Source organism: Phaenicophaeus curvirostris, chromosome 1, assembly GCF_032191515.1.
Source record: "Phaenicophaeus curvirostris isolate KB17595 chromosome 1, BPBGC_Pcur_1.0, whole genome shotgun sequence".
Lineage (NCBI taxonomy): Eukaryota > Metazoa > Chordata > Aves > Cuculiformes > Cuculidae > Phaenicophaeus > Phaenicophaeus curvirostris.
Window position 1 is genome coordinate 199,901,251 of NC_091392.1, and position 24,167 is coordinate 199,925,417.

At 35.5% G+C, this 24,167-nt stretch overlaps 1 protein-coding gene across 3 annotated transcripts in view; it reads left to right on the forward strand.

Moving 5' to 3' along the window:
* The window catches only part of CNTN5 (contactin 5), a 666,657-nt gene that overhangs the window by 442,110 nt on the left and 200,380 nt on the right, over window positions 1-24,167 (forward strand). For all 3 annotated transcript variants that reach the window (XM_069883473.1, XM_069883470.1, XM_069883471.1), the window contains exon 5: window positions 3,142-3,317. In XM_069883473.1, the coding sequence (XP_069739574.1) occupies window positions 3,142-3,317 (176 nt within the window). The remainder of the gene's footprint in view (window positions 1-3,141; window positions 3,318-24,167) is intronic.

The following is a 24,167-nucleotide window of genomic DNA, read 5'->3' on the forward strand; positions in this document are numbered from 1 at the left end:
CTAACAACAGTTTAACTTATCTTCCTTCGTTGCTACCTCTTTTCTGTACAACATATGCAATATACACCGCCATTCAGGGAAAGGGGTAAGAGATATAAATTACTTTGTGAGGCATATACTATTTTCTAAGGCAGGTACAAGGGGAATTTAGCCTCAGAAAAGGCTACAGACAGGCAGAGGTTTGTTGGATGTCACTACCTGACTTTTGGTATATGAAATAATGGGGAGAAGGGATATTTCCACATCACCAAAGACCCAGTCTTATTATCTACAAGCACTTGACAATAATGATCTTTATTTGCATTGGCATTGAGGCTCATGCTGCTAGGAAATATACTCAGCCAAAACCCAAAGCACAATACAACTTCTTGGATCTTTTCATTTTTCCAAGCTAAATTAAAAGAACATTTAAAGCACTCAAAAATTCCAAAATTATGTTGTCTCTGTCATTTTAATTTGTTTCCTTAGTCTGCATAATTTATGACAGAGTATTCCTAACCTCTTTACAAATTATTTTGCTATTTCATGACCTCATTTTAACAGAATGGAGAATGTTCACATAATTTCAGATTTTTTTCTTCCTTGCAAAGAGTCTTTTATTCCTCTTGTTCAAGCTCTATCCTGAAATAACAATTTTTACATTATTTAGTTCCAGACATTAAGGTATCTACATGCATTGATTTAGGGAATAACTCCTTAAGATAAATGGATTCCATTTACTCAGTCTTTCTGCAAATTGTACTTTAATATCACAAGTCAGGACCCATACAATGATGAGTGTAACTGAGACACCTTTGATGAGGAATACAGACATTTGCAAGCTTTCTATGTGATCTCATATGTCACCACTGTTGCTAAGTTAGACACAGATACATAATTCCCTGAGATGCCACTTCTCTACACTGTGTTCAATGCTTGTGAAACTATTTTACTTGCTTGATTCCTACTTTACTTAGGACATGTATACGTTGATAAGAAATTTTTTGTCAGTATAATTTCTTGATAGAAATAGTATTTGAAAAAAAACCAAAACCCAACACATTTCTTTCAATCTGCTTAAGCCAAATTAGAATATTTTTAAATGCTATCTGGCACTTGCCTTCAAGAAAAAATGTAGCTGATTTTCCCTATCAGCTCATTACTCTTTAGGTAATATATCTGGGGTTCCGTCCAGCCAGATCAGTCAGTGTACCTAGAAAACCCCATGTCACACATTTCAGTGCTGTTTGTCCTCTAATATGCTTGGATTGTATGAGAGAAATACAATTACTCAGGATGGACCTCAAGATATATTGGCAGGCAACCATCAATATACAAAACTGAGGTAGCGTCAAAAAAAAAGATATTTTTGCATTGAATTTAATTAAAAATGAAACTAAGTGAAGAAAGCTGATTAAAGCAAACTGATTTTTGAATCCATTCCCTTTTGGAAATGCTGAAACATGTAATTTTGGCCTGTTTTCTTATCTAAATTGCCCATCATTTCTGAATGAATTAATTTTGCATTCTTATTCATATATACAGTTATGAATATATATGTAAAAATTAACTTTTTGTATGATTGTGTTCAAAATCTTAAATCATTAATAAATTGTTCAAGATGAAAAGTTCTTCTTTTTAGCTCTGCTATGTATGAATTTCTTTAAAAATATAGCAAATCCTATAGACAGCTCCCTAATATCCTTTGCAATATAAATATATTGTCAACAGTGTTTCACTTCTTACATTAAATGAAGGAAGGATTCTCTGCAATCAAAAGTCCAATCATGAAACAAAGGAGCAAATAACAGTTTCACAGTTCATCTTGATTGTGGCAATTCTGACCCTTGAATTATGAAATATTCAGGTTAATTCAGATTGATTCTGATCTCCGTACCTCATTTGCCATGAATGTTAACAAGATATGGTGAACCACAAATCATTTTGCTTCATTAAAGTTGCCTCTGGAGTCTAGATGTTGCCAAGTGCTTCCAAGCTTCACCATAGTTCAGTGAAGACTGAAAGAACTTGGCAACTTTGAAATTGCAGAGTGTGAACTAGCAATGAAGGAAATATCTGTGCATCATACCAGCTGTGCTGTACCTGTTTACACTGGTTATCTCTTCTTTACATTCTTTTAACAATTTTGTGTTCTATGCAGTTTGACTCAAAACAAACCTAAAAACTCTTCCTATGTGGTTTATAAAATCTTAATGTATCTCCCACCTCCCCACCCTCAAGGTTATTCCAGAGTGCTGGAGTCTGTTAACCTACCACACAAAATCTTTCCTCTTACAGCCAGTGGACTGTTGCAGGATTTGTTGTTTCAGTTTTTAGAGATGAATGAGAGGGGTGAGGCTTTTTTGACAGAAAATATCCAGAGAAAAAAAGAAGCAACAAACCAACCCCAAAACCCACTCACACAGCAGAAAAATTGTAACAGACTGAACTTACCTCTGAAAAAAAGAAAAAGAAGTGTTCATTCAATGATTATCCAGCATTTTGGCTCTGGTGTAATACTTCCTAAAAAGTTTCCTACAGCCTGGCTTTTTCCACCCTATCTCATTACCACCTCTGTCGTTACTTCTCATTTCACTTCCAGACACCTCCCAAATTGCTGTTTTGCTTTCTGTATTTACTTCACATTTCTCTGTTTCTTGGGCCCAGAATATCAAATGCTGGAAGAATGGAAAAGAAAGGTTCCTTGTGTTCATGCAGATCAGACTCAGCTCTGCTAACTCTAAGCTCATCTGGGTTGAAGGCTTTAATGATAGAACATGATTTGAAGTTTGATTATCATAAGCATGGTAAAAGTCATAAAGGATGAATCAGCTATGCAGCTTCTGAAGAGTCTGAAGATGCAGAGTCTGAAGTCTTTGTGGACTATAAGATTTTGGTGGGGAAAAAAAGAAAACAAAATGCTAATTTATTTCAGCACAGGAAAAACAAATAATATGCTTTCTTTTGAGAGGTTAAGTTCTCTTTTAACTTATGGGTTTTTTTCAGAAAAAAATCTTAGCTTTTGTTAGACAAGTATTGTAGAATGTCTCCACCCAAGGCTTTACTGAAATAGTAGGTTACTGCTGGGACTATCAGATTCTGTATGCTGTGCCTTCCTCCAGCCATGAAGTACTCATGTAATTTCTTTCTATTTTTCCCAAGATGGCTTCGAAATGGAACTGAAATCAACATTGAAAGTGATTATCGCTTCAGTTTAATAGAAGGAAGTTTGATCATCAATAACCCCAGTGAAATGAAGGATTCTGGGCAGTATCAGTGTTTAACCACCAATGTGTTTGGCAGTGTATTAAGCAGAGAGGCTGTTCTTCAGTTTGCATGTGAGTAATGATTTTTTTAACATGGATAAATGAGATCATTGTATTGCTTCGTAAAGCTCTAAATTGTATTTTACATACATTACACAAAAGTTACACTGTCCACTGTCTTTGTTGGGCGAGGATCTCAAAATTAGAAATAAAATGCCCAGTGCAAAGGAGTGGCTTTCTGTGGACTTTTTACTGATAACCAGTTATCACATAAAATGATTCAAGTACATGATCCAAATGCTATCCTTTAATGATGTACTTGAATACTTCACAGTGATATATGTATTTCACTTTTTGCTAGTTTCATGAAACATATATAATTTTGCCACACTATCGAATAGGAGAGAAAGAACAGTAAACTGAGGAATATATTTAGATAAACTGCCTATACATCTGCAGGGTAGTCTGTACCTATAACTATGTGTGTAAGCATAGTTTTGTACGTATATATGTATATGTGTATATATGTATATGTGTATATATGTATATATGTGTATTATTTTCAGATTTATCCATACTTATCATGCATATATTCATACATTATGGCATTGAGGGTTTGGGGTTTTTTTGGTAGTTGTTAATGGAAACTGGATATATTCTAACTTTTGAAATCATTCATGACAATATACATTCTAGAAGCTATCTACAATTCATGGTCATGGGTAAACTTTATCTCCGGCACGCTCTTTTTCAGACACTCTATCAGGAAAAACTGGTCCAAAATTCCAGATATTTTATCCCCAACACTGACTTCAATTTGCCACTTCACAGAAGGCAACCAGTACCATGTTAGTGCATTATCTAAGTAAAATCTATCATGAGGTTATATTACAAGTCACGGATGCAAAAAGAACTCCATCCTGATCTCTCAGATCTTGCTGAAAAAAGGACATTGTCATGAAATATGAGGCAGATTTTTATATAGCCACAAATGAAAAACAATGGGGCTAAGGACAATTTGCCTACATCACTATCTATTGATGCATAGGGTGACATGGAGAACTCAGCAGAGGTAGTGTGGAGTCTTTGACCCTCCCTCACTCCATCCCTCCCTGGTAAAGCCAGACCTCTCAAATCTATAGTTTTAGTCTTATCTGCTGCAGATCCTGTCAAGGTATTTGTTAGCGTGATCATGGCACTGTCCACCTACTTCTGAGCTGAGAGCAATACTCACATTTGTCAAAACTTTCTCATCTTACGGCAGTATGGTTAAAAGTCTAACATCAGTGGTCTTATCTCATATTTTTTTACCTCAGATTTAAATGTATCTCTGAGGACATCCTGCTACATTTTGTCTTTTAGACAAGAAAACTATCATAAAACAAATCATTTGGTTAGAGAACCTGAAAACTGGTAATTATAAATAGCTCCAGGACTTTGAACCTCAGATTACTGCTCCCATTTCAGGTGTATGGCCAACAGGTGTCTATTTGAGCCCCAGCTGAAAAAAATTATAAAGAAAGTGAGAGCTGGAGCTCAAAAAAGCAGAAGGCTTGTGGGTTTCAGTAGCTACGTTCACAGTACGTTCAGGACCCCATGTACTTGAGCAACAAAGCTGGTGAAAGGGCTGGAGAACAGGCCTTATGAGGAGCGGCTGAGAGAGCTGGGGTTGTTTAGCCTGGAGAAGAGGAGGCTGAGGGGTGACCTCATTGCTCTCTACAACTACCTGAAAGGACGTTGTAGAGAGGAGGGTGCTGGCCTCTTCTCCCAAGTGACAGGGGACAGGACAAGAGGGAATGGCCTCAAGCTCCGACAGGGGAGGTTTAGGCTAGACGTTAGGAAAAAATTCTTTACAGAAAGGGTCATTGGGCACTGGAACAGGCTGCCCAGGGAGGTGGTTGAGTCACCTTCCCTGGAGGTGTTTAAGGCACGGGTGGACGAGGTGCTGAGGGATATGGTTTAGTGTTTGGTAGGAACGGTTGGACTCGGTGATCCGGTGGGTCTCTTCCAACCTGGTTATTCTGTGGTTATTCTGTGGTTACTTGTAGTCACAATATTATGTCCTCCAAGGAAACAAATTTAATTAAAGTTGAAAAAATAAAAGAATAATTAAGGAAAGGTTGAGTTTGGTGTCTTTATTTTTATTGGATTTTTTTTAAAAGAAAAGCTTACGCGCTTGTTTTTGAAGATATCAAAGTTGTTATGCTTCACTGTCTCTAGTGTGATATCTGTTTATTAATGTATTGACTTGGGAACTGTAATGAAAGAGTCTCAGGCAAGGTTAAGGGTGGAATGCTAGCTGTAAGAGCTGAAGCATAGCAAAAAATGCTGTAGAGTTTTCAAGAGAGAAGTCTATTCTAAATACTCAGAAATCTTAAAAAAACATAGAGTCTTATCTGTTTTAAGTTCTTTTAGAAGTTCGTGAGCACAAGAGCAATTCTTCACAAGAGCAATTTCAAGTTCAATATGTATTTTTATTCCAATTTCTTTATAGCATGATTCTCCTCTGCTCTTGATTTAATGTTTCTTCATAGTCCTGTTCTTAAACATCTGACATGTTCCATTGAAATAATACTTGCATCATGCAGCAACTCACTGTGTAAACTGATGTCCCCACACTGTAAACTCATATCAGAATTTTATATCACAGTCATCTTTCAGTAAGCTAAATTAAAAATAAACCTAAAATAATGATTTTTGTTGTCATTTCAGCCTTGAAATATCTAAGACAGTCTTGAATGTCACTGTAGTTGAAGTAGAACATTTTATAATATTGTTTGTTAACAGCAGTCTTGTATGTCTCCAGTTACTTTCAGAAAGACAAAAGGTAGAACACTGAAAGTGAATTTTGCAAGAAAAAGCCCTAACCTTAAAGTATATATGGTAATTGGCACCCTGCAATTTTATTGGGGTCTAATGGCTTGCAAGGTAATTTATAATCCAAAGAATAAATGAAGGTATTTCTGATTATAAGATAGAGAGCTACACAGAACGGCATTCTGTTTCCCTTTTTTAACTGAAAGCTGTGGATTACAGAAGCTTAGAAACTTACCACTTTAACAGAAAAATTATAAAAATTAAGTTCACAGAGTTGCTTGAATGCATGGTTTGTACTGCTGTGGAAAATAGTTACATCTTTTCAGCTTGCTTCTAACTAAAGACAGAAATGGCACATGGCTCAAAAGAAAACAATAAGGACCATTAAGCAGAAAAAAGCATGTGCTATAATGTCCTTATGCAAAATATCACAAAACTTGAAAAAGGAGAGCGTATTTATTGCATTGGTTCTTAGTTTTCTCTCAATTGCATAGCCAAAATCTCAGTTGCTGTGGCTATTATCATGTAGTTCAGCACTGGTGATGCATAGTAAGTATTATAAAATTATGTCTTTGGATTTGAAAGGGGTAAAAAAATTGATATTACTTTATAATGTTTAGAGATGTAATATTTGAAATGTCTGCCTGTATCACTGGTTATTTTTATGAAGTAAAGCAGAAACAGAAATTACATGCTGTTAAAAGTGTGATAGAAATTTTGAACTGTCATAGCAAATAAGTCATCTTTTATATCTTCTTTACATTTCCTATAATCTCTCATGCCCAAGGCCATACTGCTTTATGCTATTTTAAGAAATCCAGGGGGGAAAAAAAAGAGAGTAATAAACCCCACACCATTACAAAAATTAAGGATAAAGATATTTTTTAATAAAAGCAATATTCACCAGTAATTTCTCATAGAATAATAGAATAGTTTGGGTTGGAAGGGACTTTAAAGATCATCTAGTTCCAAGCCCTCTGCCATGGGCAGGGATGTATCCTACTAGACCAGCTTGCCCAAGGCCTCATCCAACCTGGCCGTGAACACCTCCAGAGTGTCTTTAACAGAGTTTGATGCAGAAAAAATAGGAAAAAAAAAAACCCAAAGATAACACTGACAAAATTTCAAGCAAATTAGAATTCTTGATCACAGAAATCATATGTTTAAAGTCACATTTCAGAAGTTTGCTAACAGCAAGTTGTTAAAAAGATATAAAAATATGAGTTTGCCACAGCATCAAATGTCATTTATACTTCCTAATCACAAGGAATAGTTCATACACAAAGTATATTGTTTTCTTAATTAGATTCTAATCATCTCATTAAAATGTAAAAGCATTTGAGGAATAATTACAGAATTCCTTTAGCTCATTTTAATGTTAATGAATTTTGTAGTTCTTGGTGTGGCTAGCTCTGTGGAACTGTTATTTAAATCCCAAACACATCCTTAAAGATTCTGCAGTCAGTGGAAGTAATAAAGGGAAAGGCAATTATTGTAGCTTAAAAAATGTGTATGTATGAAGGCAAGAGCATCAGCCAAATAAAGCAACCAGTGTAAATTTATAGTTGCTGCAAGCAGTACTCCAACTTTGTTGAGCATCGAATGATTTTAAAGAAAGAAGTGCATAACATCAGAAGTGTCTTGAGGAGATGAAACCTAATAACAAAGTATAAAAGTTTCATGAAGTAACTTATGCACTAAGCACACATACATTGTCAGATGGTTTTAGTTTGGTCTCTTATCTACCTCCTCTCATTTCTGTTGCTAGAAATTTGTGCAACCTAAAGGAAGGATTTAAAAATTAAACTTGAATATTAATTTTTTAATGCGGACTATTTTTGTCATCTATACATATCTAAAAAAGAATAATTGACTTGAACCTGGTGGGAAATGGAAAAAAAATACAAAGATTCCAAATTGACTAAATCTACTTGCCTTGCTGAACAGCAGCTGCATATTTTGTGCTTTGGAACAGTGTGCTACAACTTTGACAACAACAGTGGATGGATTTTGTGCTTACTTTTGCCACATGTAAAATCTCTGTATTCCATTCGGTCACAAAGCAAAACTACTTTTCTCTATCTGTGGGTTATTGAACCCTCCACAAGCCTACCATCTCCATGATCTTTACAGTATGGACTGAAAAATAAGAGAAGTGGTAGGGGGGAAATAATTCTTTACTGCAATTTTATTAATCTGATTGTCATTGGCTTCTTTAAGGTCCCTTCCAACCCAAATCATTCTGTAATTCTGTGATTCTTTCTATAATTTTCTTTTTCACTTTTTAAAGCTATTTTCTCATTTACTTTACAGAGAAGGCTATTGATTAGATACAAGTTAGATCTCTTTTTCCAACTGCTAAGTTACCATGACTGTCCAGTGATGTACAGAGTAAGAAGGCGGCCATAATGCAGATACATAAGTCAATAGCCATTGCACTGCCCATTCCATCATGGCACACTTCTGATAGCATGATAGCAAGTTCACCCATTAAGAAATTAGCTTAATCATCCACATTTTCTTTCTTGGCATCACGCTCCCTGGATATCTTGTCATGTTTCCTTCGTAATTTTCTAATATTAATTTAGTGTTTGATTTGAATGGTTGGAGTCGATGATCGGGTGGATCTCTTCCAACCTGGTTGTTCTATGATTCTATGAACCCTCTAGAAATGAGAAAAACATTGTTTTCTCATGTTAATTCTAGAATAAGCAGCATAACAAAACTTTTGATGACATTATGATATCAACATATTCTTCTAAATAATACAAAGCTAAACAGTATTAAATAGTATAAAAGAATGATGAGAACAAACTGAAGTGGGAAAAGAAATCAAAATGCAACTAGTCAAATTTTCAGTTTGAAAAGAAGACCCTGATCATCCTGTAATACAGCCTAAGATGGGCATTACTTTGCACTGAAACCATCACAGCAATGTGAAGAATGTTGTTATGCTGGTTAAAAATAGCTACACATGCGACAGTGATTTGCATTATGAAAATTTTAGATGTTTTCTGCATAATTTTAATTTCTGTTTTTAGGAAATACATGCTTAAGATACACCTGCATACCAGGTGTATATGAGAGAAAAAGTTAATTATATACAGGACTGATTGCAACTTATTCAGAAATAGTTTATTAATCAAGGAATATAATGCAGTGAACCTGAGATTACTATGAAATTCTATCACACTCCACAAAGAGTTTCAGCTTAATGAATACCAGGGAAATTATATTGTCTTACTGAAGCAAAGGATCTAACTTCTATTTCTGACGTGGAAGCGCTGTTTTCCTTCTCTTTTATTATTTATTTGTGCAAGGTGGAACCATTTCACAACAAAAGTTTCTTAGAAAATGAGATTTCAAGGCTAAGGTCTTCAATGACTCTAAGATTCATATCAAACCCACATGCCACAGTTTCCCTCATAAATGTTCAAACCACTTCAACATTTTTACTTTACAATTCTACAGATCTAGTCCTTTTTGTTAAGAGGAACAGAAAGGGTTATAAGCGGAAAGTTATGTATTGTTTTCAAATAAAAATTATGAAAAAACAAAGTTTTGGTCAAATAAGAACTTCTTATTTAGTTTCAACTGTAGGAAATCAATTTATTTGAATTTTAGCTGTAGTGATACTATGTTTTTTATAGAAACATGCAGCTTATACAACTAAGTTCAATGGTACAAGATGCTAAGATGTGCTCCCATTCTAAAAAAAAGTATTTTATCTGAAAATATCTGCACTATCTTTTTGAAGACAATGGGATCATGTATGTGTTTAAAATTAACCACATGCTTAACCTCTTGTTTTTTATTAAACATGAGAATTTCTAAAGAAAGAGTTGAAAATATCTGTATGGGTTTGTTACTATTGTGCCATCACGACAAACATCACTTTTTTTCTTAAAAGAACAAACTTCATGCCTTAAAATCAGAAGAACTCATTACAACGCCTTTTCTCCAGGAGTTCTCCAAAAAGCTTTCCTACTTGAAATGATAAATCTGGGTTCATCATTACAGCTATGGCAAATCTTTGATGAAAATTTACCTTCAACCTTGCTTCACATAGATAAATCTTTCATCCAAGTCTAAAAGAAAGTCTTGCAAAACAAATAAAAACCACACTTAAGAGATCACCTGAAACTGCGAAGAAAGCATCCACTCTTTCTGACAGGAATGGTAAAATGGTTGAATATTTATCCATTGTTCAAATTTCCCAACAGACCATTAATGAGTATTGCCAGAATGTAAACCTCATGTATTCAGGATTGATACCTTATGAGAGCTTCAGGAAGAAAAATACACACCTTGTCTCCTGGAACTCCTCTTCCACACAAAGCATGCAGTCTTTAGAAATGGTCTCCTGACCCTACCTACAGTGACTTGTCTATAACAGCTTTAGACCAGCTAAGAGCTCTGGTAGACTTGCTGTGTGTATTTCTGTTCCTTTAGTTCTGCTTTTGAGGCTGTCTGACAACTGCAGTAAGTTTCTATTTTTCCATTGCTACATCAGCATTAAAAGACCAACTGCCTTACCCCTGTATACATAAAGAGCAGAGGAAACCCAGTTCCTTCCCATCTAAGAAAAAAAATATTTCTTTCCTTGAAGACAAAAGGAGAATGGGAAAATTTTCTTTTATCTTCTCCTCAAATCAGTATCTTGTCAGTTCCAAAAAGGGTTCTGTGTCTATGTTAGTAAATTAAACATGCCCTATCACTGTGAACAAATTATATAAAAAGGTCCATGTCCATACTTCTGAAATCTTTTATCTTTTGAGAAACAGGGTAACATACTGTTAATCTGTCATCTGGGATGGCCCCTAGTCACTCCTGCTAACATCCAAAAGATGACAAAAATTATCTTGGAGAAAGATGTGGTCCCATCAAAAGTTCTCATGGATGCTTCTCATGCTGTGGCAGTGTCCATGATGAAAGCCCAATAGGAAAGTATTTCTTGGTACTTTTTGCTATATTGGTATAGATGGATTCTGAGTATCTTGAATAGAGAGTCTTCAGCACACTAGCAGAAATGCATTCACTGCATCCTTAATAAACAAATCAGCCATGTCATAGTTATGTGAAATAATATAATTTTATAACTGTTACTATGAGAAGAAATTTATGAAAAAAAAATGATAAATAGCACTAAACAAACTTTTCAAACTTTGGTCTAATCTGCATCCATCCTTCCTTAATTCTCAGTCTGCACTTTGATATTTCAGTTATAAAATACTTGGTATTGGTAATCATAGATAGCAGATTAAGTCTGAAGAATCTTAGCTACACATGAAGTCCTTCAGCAGGGTGACATTCAGGAACATGAGAAGACCATACTAATCAGCACAGAGTTCCAGAGACATTATGTAAGGCAAAAATATTAGATTTTTCTTGTTCTCCTGAAAGAAGCTGGTTACTCGGTCTGTCCTTACAAAAAATTAACTCACTCCTTCACTTTACCCGTTTGTCTTTTGTGTGGTGAAATCGCATATTACCTCAGCCCGAGAGAGGAATTTGACAAAGCTTAGAGCCAAAATGCAGGAAGCACTAAAATAACAACCCAAAAGCATTTATTCTTTAGCATAGTAGCATTAGCCATCTTGAAAAGGTGAGGTCAGATTGCTAATTATGGGTTATACATCAATACAGTGCAAATTTGATTCTTATTATAATAAATTACTAGCTTCAGAAAAGGATATCAGTTCTGGATGTACTCCATCAAGCAACATTTATTATGTCATTCCATTTGAATTGCACATAGGCATAACTTCAACCCCATTGATCCTCATATTCATTAAATACCAAAAAAGTTATGACTATTTCAAAGTATTCAAATGGAAATGAGATTTATTAATCTTGTCAAGTTCATTTATTGCTACATAAGTTTTGATGTCAAAAAAGTATTCTAAGGTTTAAGTTCTGCTCAGTCTTTAACTCCAAAAACGTACTTTAAATAATACATTTTATATTTTGTGTTCTGTGGAAACATTAATAGAAATCAGTCATGTAGGGAGATACAGTTTGAAATGTAATTACAGCAATAATTTAGAGATACATAGTACATCTACTCACTTCTCATTTTAGCATTTTGCATTTTTTTGTAGGACTGGATGACTGGCATTTAACCTGCTTATAACCTACTTACCTATCTTTCATAATCTAATCTATCATGCTAATGAACCATTAGGCTTGGCATTTAAATATAGGTTACAATAGTTAGGAGTAACATTACTAAATAGGAAAAATTTTAAAAGGCTGAAGGAGAATTCTGTGCCAAGACCAGACAACACTTTCTAGATTTCCTTTGCAAGATCTAACTCAGATTAACTTTTGGTAATCATCATGTAACCTCTCTATTACAGCCTTCCAGGGGCTGCAAGTTGTCGTGAGGAGTACTCCACCTTCTTTCAGATTAAATGTGTAATTTCACTTGAAGTTTCTTGCATTGTATTTGTAGTGCTACCCTGGCATTCCTACTATCATCATGCTCTCTCCTTTATCCTGATACAGCTGTATCGTAGTTTTCCTGAGAAGTAGATCAGGCTTTAGGTCTGGTTGCGAAATAAATTTTTATGACAGGTTATTCTTCTGTTCTTAAATGCAGGTACACAGGTACTTGTGATAGCACAAAGGAGGGAGCAGCAAAAGACTGGGAGGGAAGAGGAGAGAAGTAGACAGGGCATTTAAACTGATCTGCTAAGGAACAGCACTGAATATGAAAGCAGTGGAGTCACATTAGGGTAACAATTTTGCAATCCGTGGGGAAAACTCTTAGGAGAGAACTGAGTTCTAGCTGAGTTATTAACACTGTAGAGGTGGTACTAAGTTTAAGAAAAGCTTACAATGAATGAAGGAGATTGATTATCAAGAAAAACAACACATGGAAGTTTGTGAAACAGAGATAAATTGAGAATTAGCAGAAGTCAAGCTGAGTTAGACTGACAAAGGAAATTAAAAGAAATACAGATGAGCTTTTTAGCTAGCTTAATAAAAATTAATAAGAAAAAAACTATGGAATAAAATTAAAGTTAATTTACATACAGTCCCAAATTCAGTGGTCACCTTTCTTTAGGTTTCCATAAGGACAGAATAGCTTATACAGCTGATTCCCTATGAAGCATGAGATACCAGAAACAAAAAGACAGACATTCAGTTGTGGATGTGAGAAGACAAGAATGGTAAAAGCAAATCCACACTTAAAGCATAATAATTGGTAAAATCTGAGGGTCCTACTACATTCAAGAGTTCTATTAACAAAGATTAGTACTTCAGTGATAAAACTTCAGAACAGTGTGTACTTCACAGGCCACTTTGTCATTTGCTTTCCTTCATATTTTCACTGTTGTTTGGAGCACAATGAAAAAAGTAATTAAATTTTCAAATGCTACAAACATGGGAACTATTGTCAACACAGAAGTTGAATTTTCAGTTGTGATAATTGCATTTTATTTGTAAAGTTTTGCATTCAAAATCATGAACATAGTAATATTACTGTCATTTTGTAAATTATTTTGAGGATAAAGTCAAAGCAAGCTCCAAGAATAATTTCTCACCAGTGACAATAACATAAAAAGTGTCTTCTGATGACCATAATGTGTTGATAATGTGAAATAATGTCACAACAACCATGTGATGATAATAGCCAAATGCCTGGACATGATAGTCTTGAATTCCATGAGGCTGAATATTTGTATTACATCTGTAATCTGATGTCTGTATGACACACTAGAACCCATAAGTTCCTAATGTCTTCTGTACTTATTTTAATATTAGAAGTTTCACAGAACATGTTACATACATGAAAAGGAACAAATCCTCTCTATAAACCATATTGCAACCTGTCTCCGAACATTAACACTTACATACAGCTAAACAATGAAAAAAACCTCAAAACAAACCCTTTATTAGATTTCAACCCTGTATCTCATCGAGTATGGAACTATACAGAAATGCCCTCAAGATTCTATAAATATGTAAATCCTTAGACCACCCACCTTCCCACTCCATACACCACACTAATTAAAAGACAATGCATTGTCAGGAAGTTATATAATGTGTGTCTAACTACACATTAAATAGTACATTGAACTTTATTAGAATGGCAAGACCAAACATCCAAGCTACAGAATGAGGGATTTATCGTTTTGGGGTTTTTTATGCAATCTGAATTTCACCTTGCGTGCAAGAGTCCCATAATAGAGATTTGTCCTTTTTTTTAATTTTTACATTTGACCCTCTACATTCTTTCACACCACAGAAGAATTACTTACTGAATATGTTATATTTTCTGTTGTTCAGTGCACAACCCCCCACTTTCATTAATTCAAACAATTCAAAATCTACTCTAAAGATATAATTAATTTCCTCGGAAGCTTTTTATGATGCTCATCATTGCAGCATCCAAATGGTTCATGAACACTGATACATTTATTTTTACAATGTCTCTGCAAAGTTAGTAGTTATTGCTATCTCCTTTTTATAAAAGGAAGACTTAGACATGAGAGATTAATGTAAAATGTCCAGTAATTTGGAGAGCTATACATGAGCTCGTGAGGAGCTGCTTTTCCCAAGTGCTTGGCAGAACCAGAACCAATCACTTTCCTGTTCATCACTGACCAATCTTTTTCTGAGCTTTTGTATCAGTTATGTATCCATCCTGCATCTGATTTCTGATCTCTCTCCTACAGCTGATCCCATCTGAGGTTTTCTTACATACTAAAAGTATCTATTTGACTGAAAAGGATAGTAAGATCTTTCTAGCTCTCTTTTGGTCTTCATGTCATTTTATTTCATTGCCTGCAGGTCCTCTATTTCACATTTCCCACTTCCAGGCTCCTAGTCTCACTTTCCTTTCCTGTCTTTATTCAATACCTTCTATAGCAAGTTTTTTTTCCATCCAAAACTTCCTGCATCCTTAAGAGAGTAACTGAGTATTTAGTAATATTTTAACTTACACTGGGAGTAACTGCAACATGATCTTCTAATGGAAAGTATTGGCCATTACAGTAGTTGCTACCTGTTGTGTTTATAATAATGGATGGATATCTTGACAGTACAGATATCTATTGGCAGAACAGATTTTTTTAATTAGGAAAAATTTATATATTTTCAGGCTAAATGACTTAAATTGCTTCTCCATTAGTTTTCATAAGCAGAGTGGATCAAGGCTTTGAATGACAAGCTGCTACAGTTCTTTGAGAAGGAAGATCTACTGATAATTCTGGAACTGATACTTTCTTTTTTAAATTATTAAATCATTACTGCAGAACACACAATAATGTAATAGATGCTCCTTGGATAAATTTCTGCTTGGAAAGTCATTTCTACATAAATACTTGCCATTTCTCTATGTTTTCTTTACTGCGAAGTCTCAAACATCTCCATCACTCCTCATTAATATAATGATGATTAACTGTGGCCTGTGTTTTGGTTAGTAACTGCAGGATTTTGAGACTTTAAGATAACCTTTATTCAATCACATCCTCTGAATCCCACTGCCATTATACGGTGCTACTCTCTTCTCTAATTCCTTTCTTTCTCCTACTATGTTCCTTTTCAATTTACAAATGAAAGATTACTGCTCCATTTAAATTGCAGTGTAAGAAATATAGAAAAATCTTAATTTATGATCATAACTAGTTATGACAAACCACAAATATGGATAAGAACTTTTAAAGATTTTTCTATATTTTGTCACTGGTTGTATAAGATCTGGTAATGTTATATTGGGAAGTGGCATCTCTTAATTTTTAGTTCATCTTAAGATCATTGCTACCTCATTAAAATCATGTTTGCTAAAAAATGTGGAATCATCATGGATAAAATCTGTAAGTGAATGTAAAAGTTGAACTGAAATATTGGTTCAAAAACCAAAGCTAGAGGAACAAAAAACATAAAGTATTCTCAAGATTGCCTTGTGGCAATCTCAACAAAAGAGCCAGCCATTTAAGTACATTTTCCTGCAAAACACAATCACCAGCAGTTCACTCCAAGTCACTGGGATTACTTTCCGGTTAAAGATCTTTGCTGCATACTTTGGTCAATATTCTCTGATAATGTACAGGGTTGTGTACAATGTAAATGAAGGATGTTTAAAAACTGGGATAGTAACTCCACAAGAGATACTTTCTTAATATATATTTGATATCTTTTATGTTATTCCTTTAAAATGGAATTCCAAAGTAGTATGCTTTAATAATGTTAAATAGTTTTGTACACCTCAGTTAAGAAAATTCTGTTGAAGTGAAGACTTACTGGGAGACTTACAGCCCAAAAGCTGAACTGTATTTACTGTTATTTCATATATGCCCCTAAATGCTTGACTATAGCATGTATATATATTTTTACTTGGGAAAAAATATTTACATAAAGAGGGCACAGTAAAAGAGACTAGAAATGGAAGAGGCAATTGGAAAAACTATCCAGACCTAAAAATCCGTGATGTCTCTGATTGTTTTAAATGAGATGTTATCAGATCAATAACGTGAAAAGAAACACTATTTACAAAAATATCTTAAGAAAAACAGTAGACTAGCATATGAAATTTATTTTCACATTATTTGGAGCAAACTCAGGTGAGTGTTTTAAGTGACATAGATCTAATGCATGTATTGACTTTGTTCAAACTCAAAGAAAAGAGAATGAAATTTAAATATTGACTTTCATAGCATCACAAATACCTTATCTGAATTAAATAAAATGTTTACTGTAATGAATTTAAATAAAACAAGACTCGGGAGTGGGACTAAATGATCCTTATGGGTACTTTCCAACTTGAGATATTCTATGACCCTATGAATTGAGGAAATAATAATGATTAAAATTTAGTGTTTTAAAGACTTGATACAATCATATCACAGAATCACAGAGCGATTTGTGTTGGAAGGAACTGTAAAGACCATCTAGTTACAATCTTCAATTAGATCAGGTTGCTCAAAGCCCATTCTACCTGGCCTTCAACACTTCCATGGAGGAGATGTACACAGCTTGCCTGGGCAACCTGTTCCAGTTTCTAACCACCCCCACAGCTAAGAGTTTCTTCCTAATATTTTGTCTAAATCTACCCTCTTTCAGTTTAAAAACCACTGCCCCTCATCTGATCATCATAATCCTTGATAAATTGTCCCTCCCTATCATTGCCGTAGGCTCCTTATCAATCATTTTCAAAGCAGTCACATATCATCTTCTCAAGTAACGTAGAATTTGTGCAAAGACATTACATGACATACAGAGAAAGATAGAAAGGCCCCTATGAAGCAGATTGGTTTTTGGAGAGTATTTGTGTTTTTCTAAGCAATACCTTTAGACACATAGCAGGGCCTAAAATTGTTCATCCCATCTTTTTAGGAGACATTCTGTTTGAAAATAATAATGAATCCTAACATCAGCTGGTTTATACATCTAATGAATTGTTCACAACCCTATCTAATAAGCTTGCTTTGCAGTAGTTTCAAGTTCTACAAAAATGCTAGAAGATCAGTAAAATACATAATGGTTTCTATTTTTAAATAGCCCTGATTTCCAGAACGGTTACCAGGAACACTTGACTCCACACTTTATTAATTTAGAGCCTAGCACTCTGTGACAATGTACTGTAATGAAGGCAGTGTTCAGCAGTCTACTTCATTTTGTTAGAGCTGCCAAGTTTTATTCCTTTTTTTTTTAAAAAAAAGTTATTGAGTATCCTGTAATATGATGTGTTTTCTAATACCTTCCATATATGTTTGTGTTTATTCTTATCACTGTTAATGAAAAACAGTCCAGGCAAGTAAATCAGGCACTGATATAAAAAAAACCCCACAACCCAAACCCTTTCTAAAACCAAGAAATACTGTTTGTGATTTAGCAGCCAAAAAGTCTGCAGTACGTCTGTGATGTAGCTCCATGCTTTCACTATTAATGGGTCTTTCACCCACTTTAGCAGATACTGTTTCCAGATTGTAATTATGATTGATATCTTTTAAGCAAAGATTAATGTTATATCTGTTGTTGCTATGAAAATGAATGCAAACTAGGTCAATACTGCAATGTATTGAAAGATAAGTCTTCATTTTGTAAATGTTTTAGCTTCCAGAGGATTCTGCTTCTGGTTTTACTCAAATCTATTTTAATATTGAGATTAAATATTTATACCAGAGTTACTTCAATCAGATGGCCTTTTTGTTTGACAAATTGGGTCACCTTTGGGGGAATTAACAGTTTGCAAACTCATGTGAGTTTTAATACACTGCTCATCATGAGCATCACGATATTGATACACATGGACCATTACTATACAACGGCACAAAGCAGCTGGAAAGCACATTCTCATAAATCGTTGAGGGTAAAATAGTAGTATCACACCTTGATCTTGAACTCAAAAAAAAAAAAATATCCTTCAGAACTCAAGAAGAGGAACGCAAATACCACAGATATTGTTTTCTAACTGTAACTTGGCTTCTAGAAAAAGCTTTCCCAAATAGTTTTTCACTATGCTTACCTACACATCCATATTGCCTTAATTTGACTGATTTTCATTTAAATAATTTGGTGGGAATACTCTTGTAAGAATAAATAAATGGCAGATTTAAACATAGGTAAGACAATATTATCATGTCTGTAAAAGGAGAAAGCTGAAACCAGTGATATTGATTTTCAAGATGGAAGCTAAGAGCCAGGTAAAATCTTGTAACTTTGTTCCCAAACTGAATCACTAGTGAGCATCTCACATCTTAGTGTGATCTTTGTTATCATATTTACGGGATATGTGAGCTGAAATTTGTATTGATGGGTTGTTTGGCATTAGAAGGGTCTCATTTGCTGACTTCCTGCAAGCTATCTGAGGTACGCATCAGTTTGTGAATACTCAGGCTGGAAAAGGTTTACATGATATCATATTTGAAATTAAGTTTGAAGTAATTAAAAAATGGTACTTTTTTTTATAGACATAGAATACAAACAAATTACCTACAGAGATCTACGTTAGATCCACTACTTGTACCTCTCTGAGAGCTCAAATCACCAGAAGTAGAAATACTTTTCTAGATTAAGCACAGATATTTTGATAAAGGGCTATAATAAAAGTTTTACAACTTTCAGTGTTTAAATTGCAATGGCTGCAAAGGAGATGTTTCCGCTTCAATTCTTTAAATTACTGCTTGAAATTGAAATGCATTTCGACACTTAAAGTTTGAATTATAAAACTTCTATTTACTTCTATGCAGGTTCTTTACAGAGTTTACAGGTTAAAAGTACAATTTTACATAAGTTATATTTTTCTTTTCCTTTTCCATGGAAAATCTTGTGCATGCTACCTCATCATTGTCATATTGTAATCCACAATAAGACAAAAAGAGGTTGAAAGTGTGAAAGAACTTTGGTAATCTCACACTTGACAAGCAAATTGCACTGCAATGTATTTTAATAAAACAAAAATAGCAAGAATATTTTACAATGAGCTACAGATGCTAGAGTTGCCTAGAGGAATGTCAGAGCAGCAAAAAAAAGTGTTTCTTTGAAAAAATGTATTTGGCCTCATGTGGCACTTCCAGGATATTCATGCTGAACTTTTTGCTAGGTGATTCTTCTATCTTCTTTATATACATTATTAAACAAAATAGTGTAAAATTACTAACTAGCACAGCTTCTTAACTGTGATCTAGATTTCCAATGTTCAGCATTTATAGCTGAAGCATAAGCAGAAAACTGATTACCTCTTATGTAAGTATTGCCAAATTCTAGATTTAGAGGAGAGGGGAGAGTATTATTTTATACTGCTACCTTTTCTGCAATAATAATGAAGAGGCCAAAATAGTTGGACTCGATGATCCTGTGGGTCTCTTCCAACCTGGTTATTCTATGATTCTATGATTCTATGAAACAGAACGGAGGGTCAGTTGTTTGAGAAAATCTATAAACATAATGAAACAGGGGATCTGGTGACAACTGACATCGAGAAAGCAGAGGTACTCAACTCCTTTTTAACCTTGATTTTGCACTGGCAATTGCCCTTCCTAAATCTCTTCAGTCCCCAGATCTCAAGGCAGGAGTTAGGGGAACGAAGTCCCACACATCACAGAAGAATAAAGTAGAGCAGAGCAGAGCAGAGTAGAGCAGAGTAGAGTAGAGTAGAGTAAAATCAAATAAAACCAAATTGAGTAGTACAGGACTAGATTAGCTCAATTGGAAGGAACCTACAACAATCACCTAGTCCAACTGCCTGACCAACTCTGGGCTGATCAAAAGCACATTATTAATGCATTGTCCAAATGCCTGTTAGATACTGACAGGCACTGAGAATTGACCGCTTCTCTAGAAAGCCTGTTCCAGTGTTTGACCACCCTCTCACTAAATAAATTCTTCCTAATGTCCAGTCTAAATCTCCCCTGGGGCAGCTTTGAACCATTCTCACATGTACTAGGAGAAGAGATCAGCACCTTCTGCTCCACTTCTTCTCCTCAGGAAGCCATAGAGAGCAATGAGGCCACCTCTCAGACTCCTTTTTCCAAACTAGACAGGCCCAAATTTGTTCCTTAGAGGACATTCCTTCCAGCCATTTGAGCAGCTTTGTTACTCTCCTCTGGACACATTCAAGGACCTTCACATCCTTCTTAAATTGTGGGGCCTAGAACTGCAGTAATCCAGGTGAGGCCACACCAATGCTAAATACAGCAGGATAATCACCTTTTTTGACTGGCTGGTGATGTCCTGTTTGATGCCCCCCCAGTACATGGTTTGCCCTCTCAGCTGCCAGGGCACACTGCTGACTCTTCTTGAGCCTGCTGTCAAGCAGAAGCCCCACACCCCTTTCTGCAGGGCTGCTCTCCAACCACTCTTCTCCCAGGTTTTACTTGTGTCCATCATTACTCTATCCTAGGTGCGGAATCTGACATTTTAACTTGACACAAACCAGGTAGAAGTTCCCCACAAATATGAATGACAAAAGTCAAGTTCCTTTAGGCTTCATGTGATTTAGAGAAGGGGACTGAATAGAACACGATATTTAAGAGTTGCTCATATGAGAAGTTTGGCAGGGTTTTAAAGAAATATGTTTTATTTTACAGTATTTTGATTAAGCAGTAGAAAGGGGAGGCTGAGAGGAGACCATATCACTGCCCACAACTACCTGAAAGGAGGTTGTAAAGAGGAGGGTACTGCTCTCTTCTCCCAAGTGACACACAATAGGATAAGGAGGAATGGCCTCAAGCTATGCCAGAGGAGGTTCAGATTGGACATTAAGAAAAACTTCTTCACTGAAAGGGATATCAAGCACTGGAACAGGCTGCTCAGGGAGGTGATTGGATCACCATCACTGGAAGTATTTAAAGATAGGTAGATGAAGTGATTAGAGTCATGATTTAGTAGTAGACAGATACGGTTGGACTTGATAATCTCAAAGGTCTTTTCATAGAATCATAGAATCATCAGGTTGGAAAAGACCCACCGGATCATCGAGTCCAGCCATTCCCATCAATCACTAACCCATGTCCCTCAGCACCTCGACCACCCATCCCTTAAACCCCTCCAGGGAAGGTGACTCAACCCCCTCCCTGGGCAGCCTCTGCCAGGGCTGGAGAACCATTTCTGTGAAAAATTTCTTCCTGATGTCCAGCCTGACCCTCCCCTGGTGGAGCTTGAGGCCATTCCCTCTTGTCCTGTCCCCTGTCCCTTGGGAGAAGAGCCCAGCTCCCTCCTCTCCACAACCTCCTTTCAGGAAGTTGGAGAGAGCAATGAGCAAAAGGGATGGAAGAAGAGAGACCAGAAGTTGCTTATCCCAAAACACCAGGGCGTGCCCGTCGTGCACCTTCTCACAAGGCTGCCATAGAAAAACCTGAGACAAAACTGAAACTCAAATTTTCCTAACAAGGGATTCTATGATTCTGTGATTTTATGATTCTATGAAAAAAATTCTCAGGAAGACAGCATGCAAAGGTTAGAATTAGGTGGAGTTCTATCCATTCCTGTTCAACTTCTCATGGTTTACCACCTTATCAATTGCAAAGTCTTGGTTGATCTTCCTGGAAGTGGTGCTTGCAGTTTCTTAATAGCCCATTGATTAGTGTGACTGGTGAAGTTTGTTTCTTGCACTCATCTCCACATTTCTTTGGTCATGCCTGTGTCTCTTTATATGTTGTTTCTGGTTTCCCCCTTTTCCTTTGGTTTCCCAGTTGACAACATACCCCATCAGATAACCTTGCTGGAATAAACATTCTCACAAGCTCACTTATCCTCATCAATTAGAGTGACTGACCAGGTTTGATTCTTATAACCGCCATATAGTTTTGTTTATAGCTTACTCTTTTTTCTTATTTTCCCTTTTTGCATTGGAAAAGGTCCTTGACCAGATATCCTTGAAGAAGCACACACCCTCCTTCCACACACCCTTACAAATTTGACTAGAGAGAAAATGTTACATCATTTCTTCACCAGATTTTGATTATTTCCAACCTTTACTACCACTCATTTTTCATTTATATTCAGAAGCACCAGAAAATATTAAAGGAGGCTTGAGGAAAAAATTTTTCTAACAACCCCAATTAACACTAAATGAACCATATTTCTCTTTTTTTCAGCTGTTCATTCTTTCGAGCAGTGTCAGTTCATACTGTACTTTTCCTGAAGTATTAAATAAATATAGCAGTATTTGAAGCATTCAGGTAACACTAGGTAGTCTCATAATGTGTTTTTCAATTTTCCTTTCATCCTCAAGTGCTATGCATTCTTGTCATAATTATCATGAGAAAGAAAGTCCTGTTAGTCATAAAGAGTGTGGACCCTCATTCTGTTTGCATGAATTTGCGCAAGTTAATATCTCTTGGGTTTATACTAGTACTTTTTCCCCCTGATCTTAAGCTCTATATCTCACAAATTCTCCCTTAAAAGAACACAATCTAGCAGATGAAGCAGTAACAAAATTCAGCATTTGAAACTTAAGAGTTGGGGGGTTTTGGGGAAGTAAGCTGCAACATCATGGGGGAAAAAAAACACTGGAAGACCTTGAATAGGAAAGTAGTGCAAAATTTTCTTTTTTTTCTTTTTTTGGGGGGGAGAGGGAGAGATGGATTTCTGGGATTTTAAATGCCAGTTAATTTAGAGAAATCTTACTGTTCATGTTACATAGGAGCTACAGTAGATGATTGTAGTGGTTATTTCTGTACTTGTTGCTTTTTAATGCATCTAGAGATATTTAAATATTGCGTTCTATATTTTTGACCGTCTTGTATTTTCTGTTGGAACCAATATTGCAGTCATTCACATGCTGAATACTAGCTGGACACAGTAAGGGTAAAACTTTCACAGATGGTCCTTCATTAGGAGCACTCATGACAACTTGATTTATTGGTATACCTTAGGGTATGTAGTCTGATTAGCTGCTTGACTTTGACATACTATCTTTTTACTCACGGGATCTCTGAAATTCACTTTCGCACGTTTTCTCTTCTTCAGTCAGATACATATGAGATACCTGATTTATTCTCTATAACAATCATTGTACTAACCTTGCCATATCTAACTATATAAAATAAATTCAGACAGTTAGACATGAAGTAAGTGGCCATTAATGTAACCAAAATTATTAGTAACATTTTTTTTTTTATTTTTCCTATATTTTAGTGCTAAATTATCAGGCCTGAAGAGGCAGTTTGCTAGCTCTAACATTTTGACAGAGAGGTTCCTTGGAGAGATTTTAAACTTGACCAGACAGGGCAGCCTGATCAAAGCCAGTTCTGTGTTTAGTAGAGGTTTGTAAATGAACTCCAGAAGCACCTTCTATTCTAAATTATTCCATGATAGTCTTATGGAGGAGAAAGGAAAAGTTTCTAGACTCCAGTTCCAAGTCTAAACTCAAATTAATATTCTATGAACTGTAGGTCAGGTACCTCTGAATAAAATTTGATCATCCAATCTCAATATACTCCAAATAGAAAAACAATTCAAAAGGTCTGACTGCAGCATAAACTGTAATTTTCTTCCCTTCTATGAAGTTGAAACAATAAAAACAATAAAAGATGGCTTGAGCTCCATCTGATAATCGTACACATGTATATAGTGGTCAAAAACAGGGAAAAATGTGGGTATGATTTCTCTTTCCAAGGTGGATGGAAGATACTTTCCATGGAAGGTGCTTTC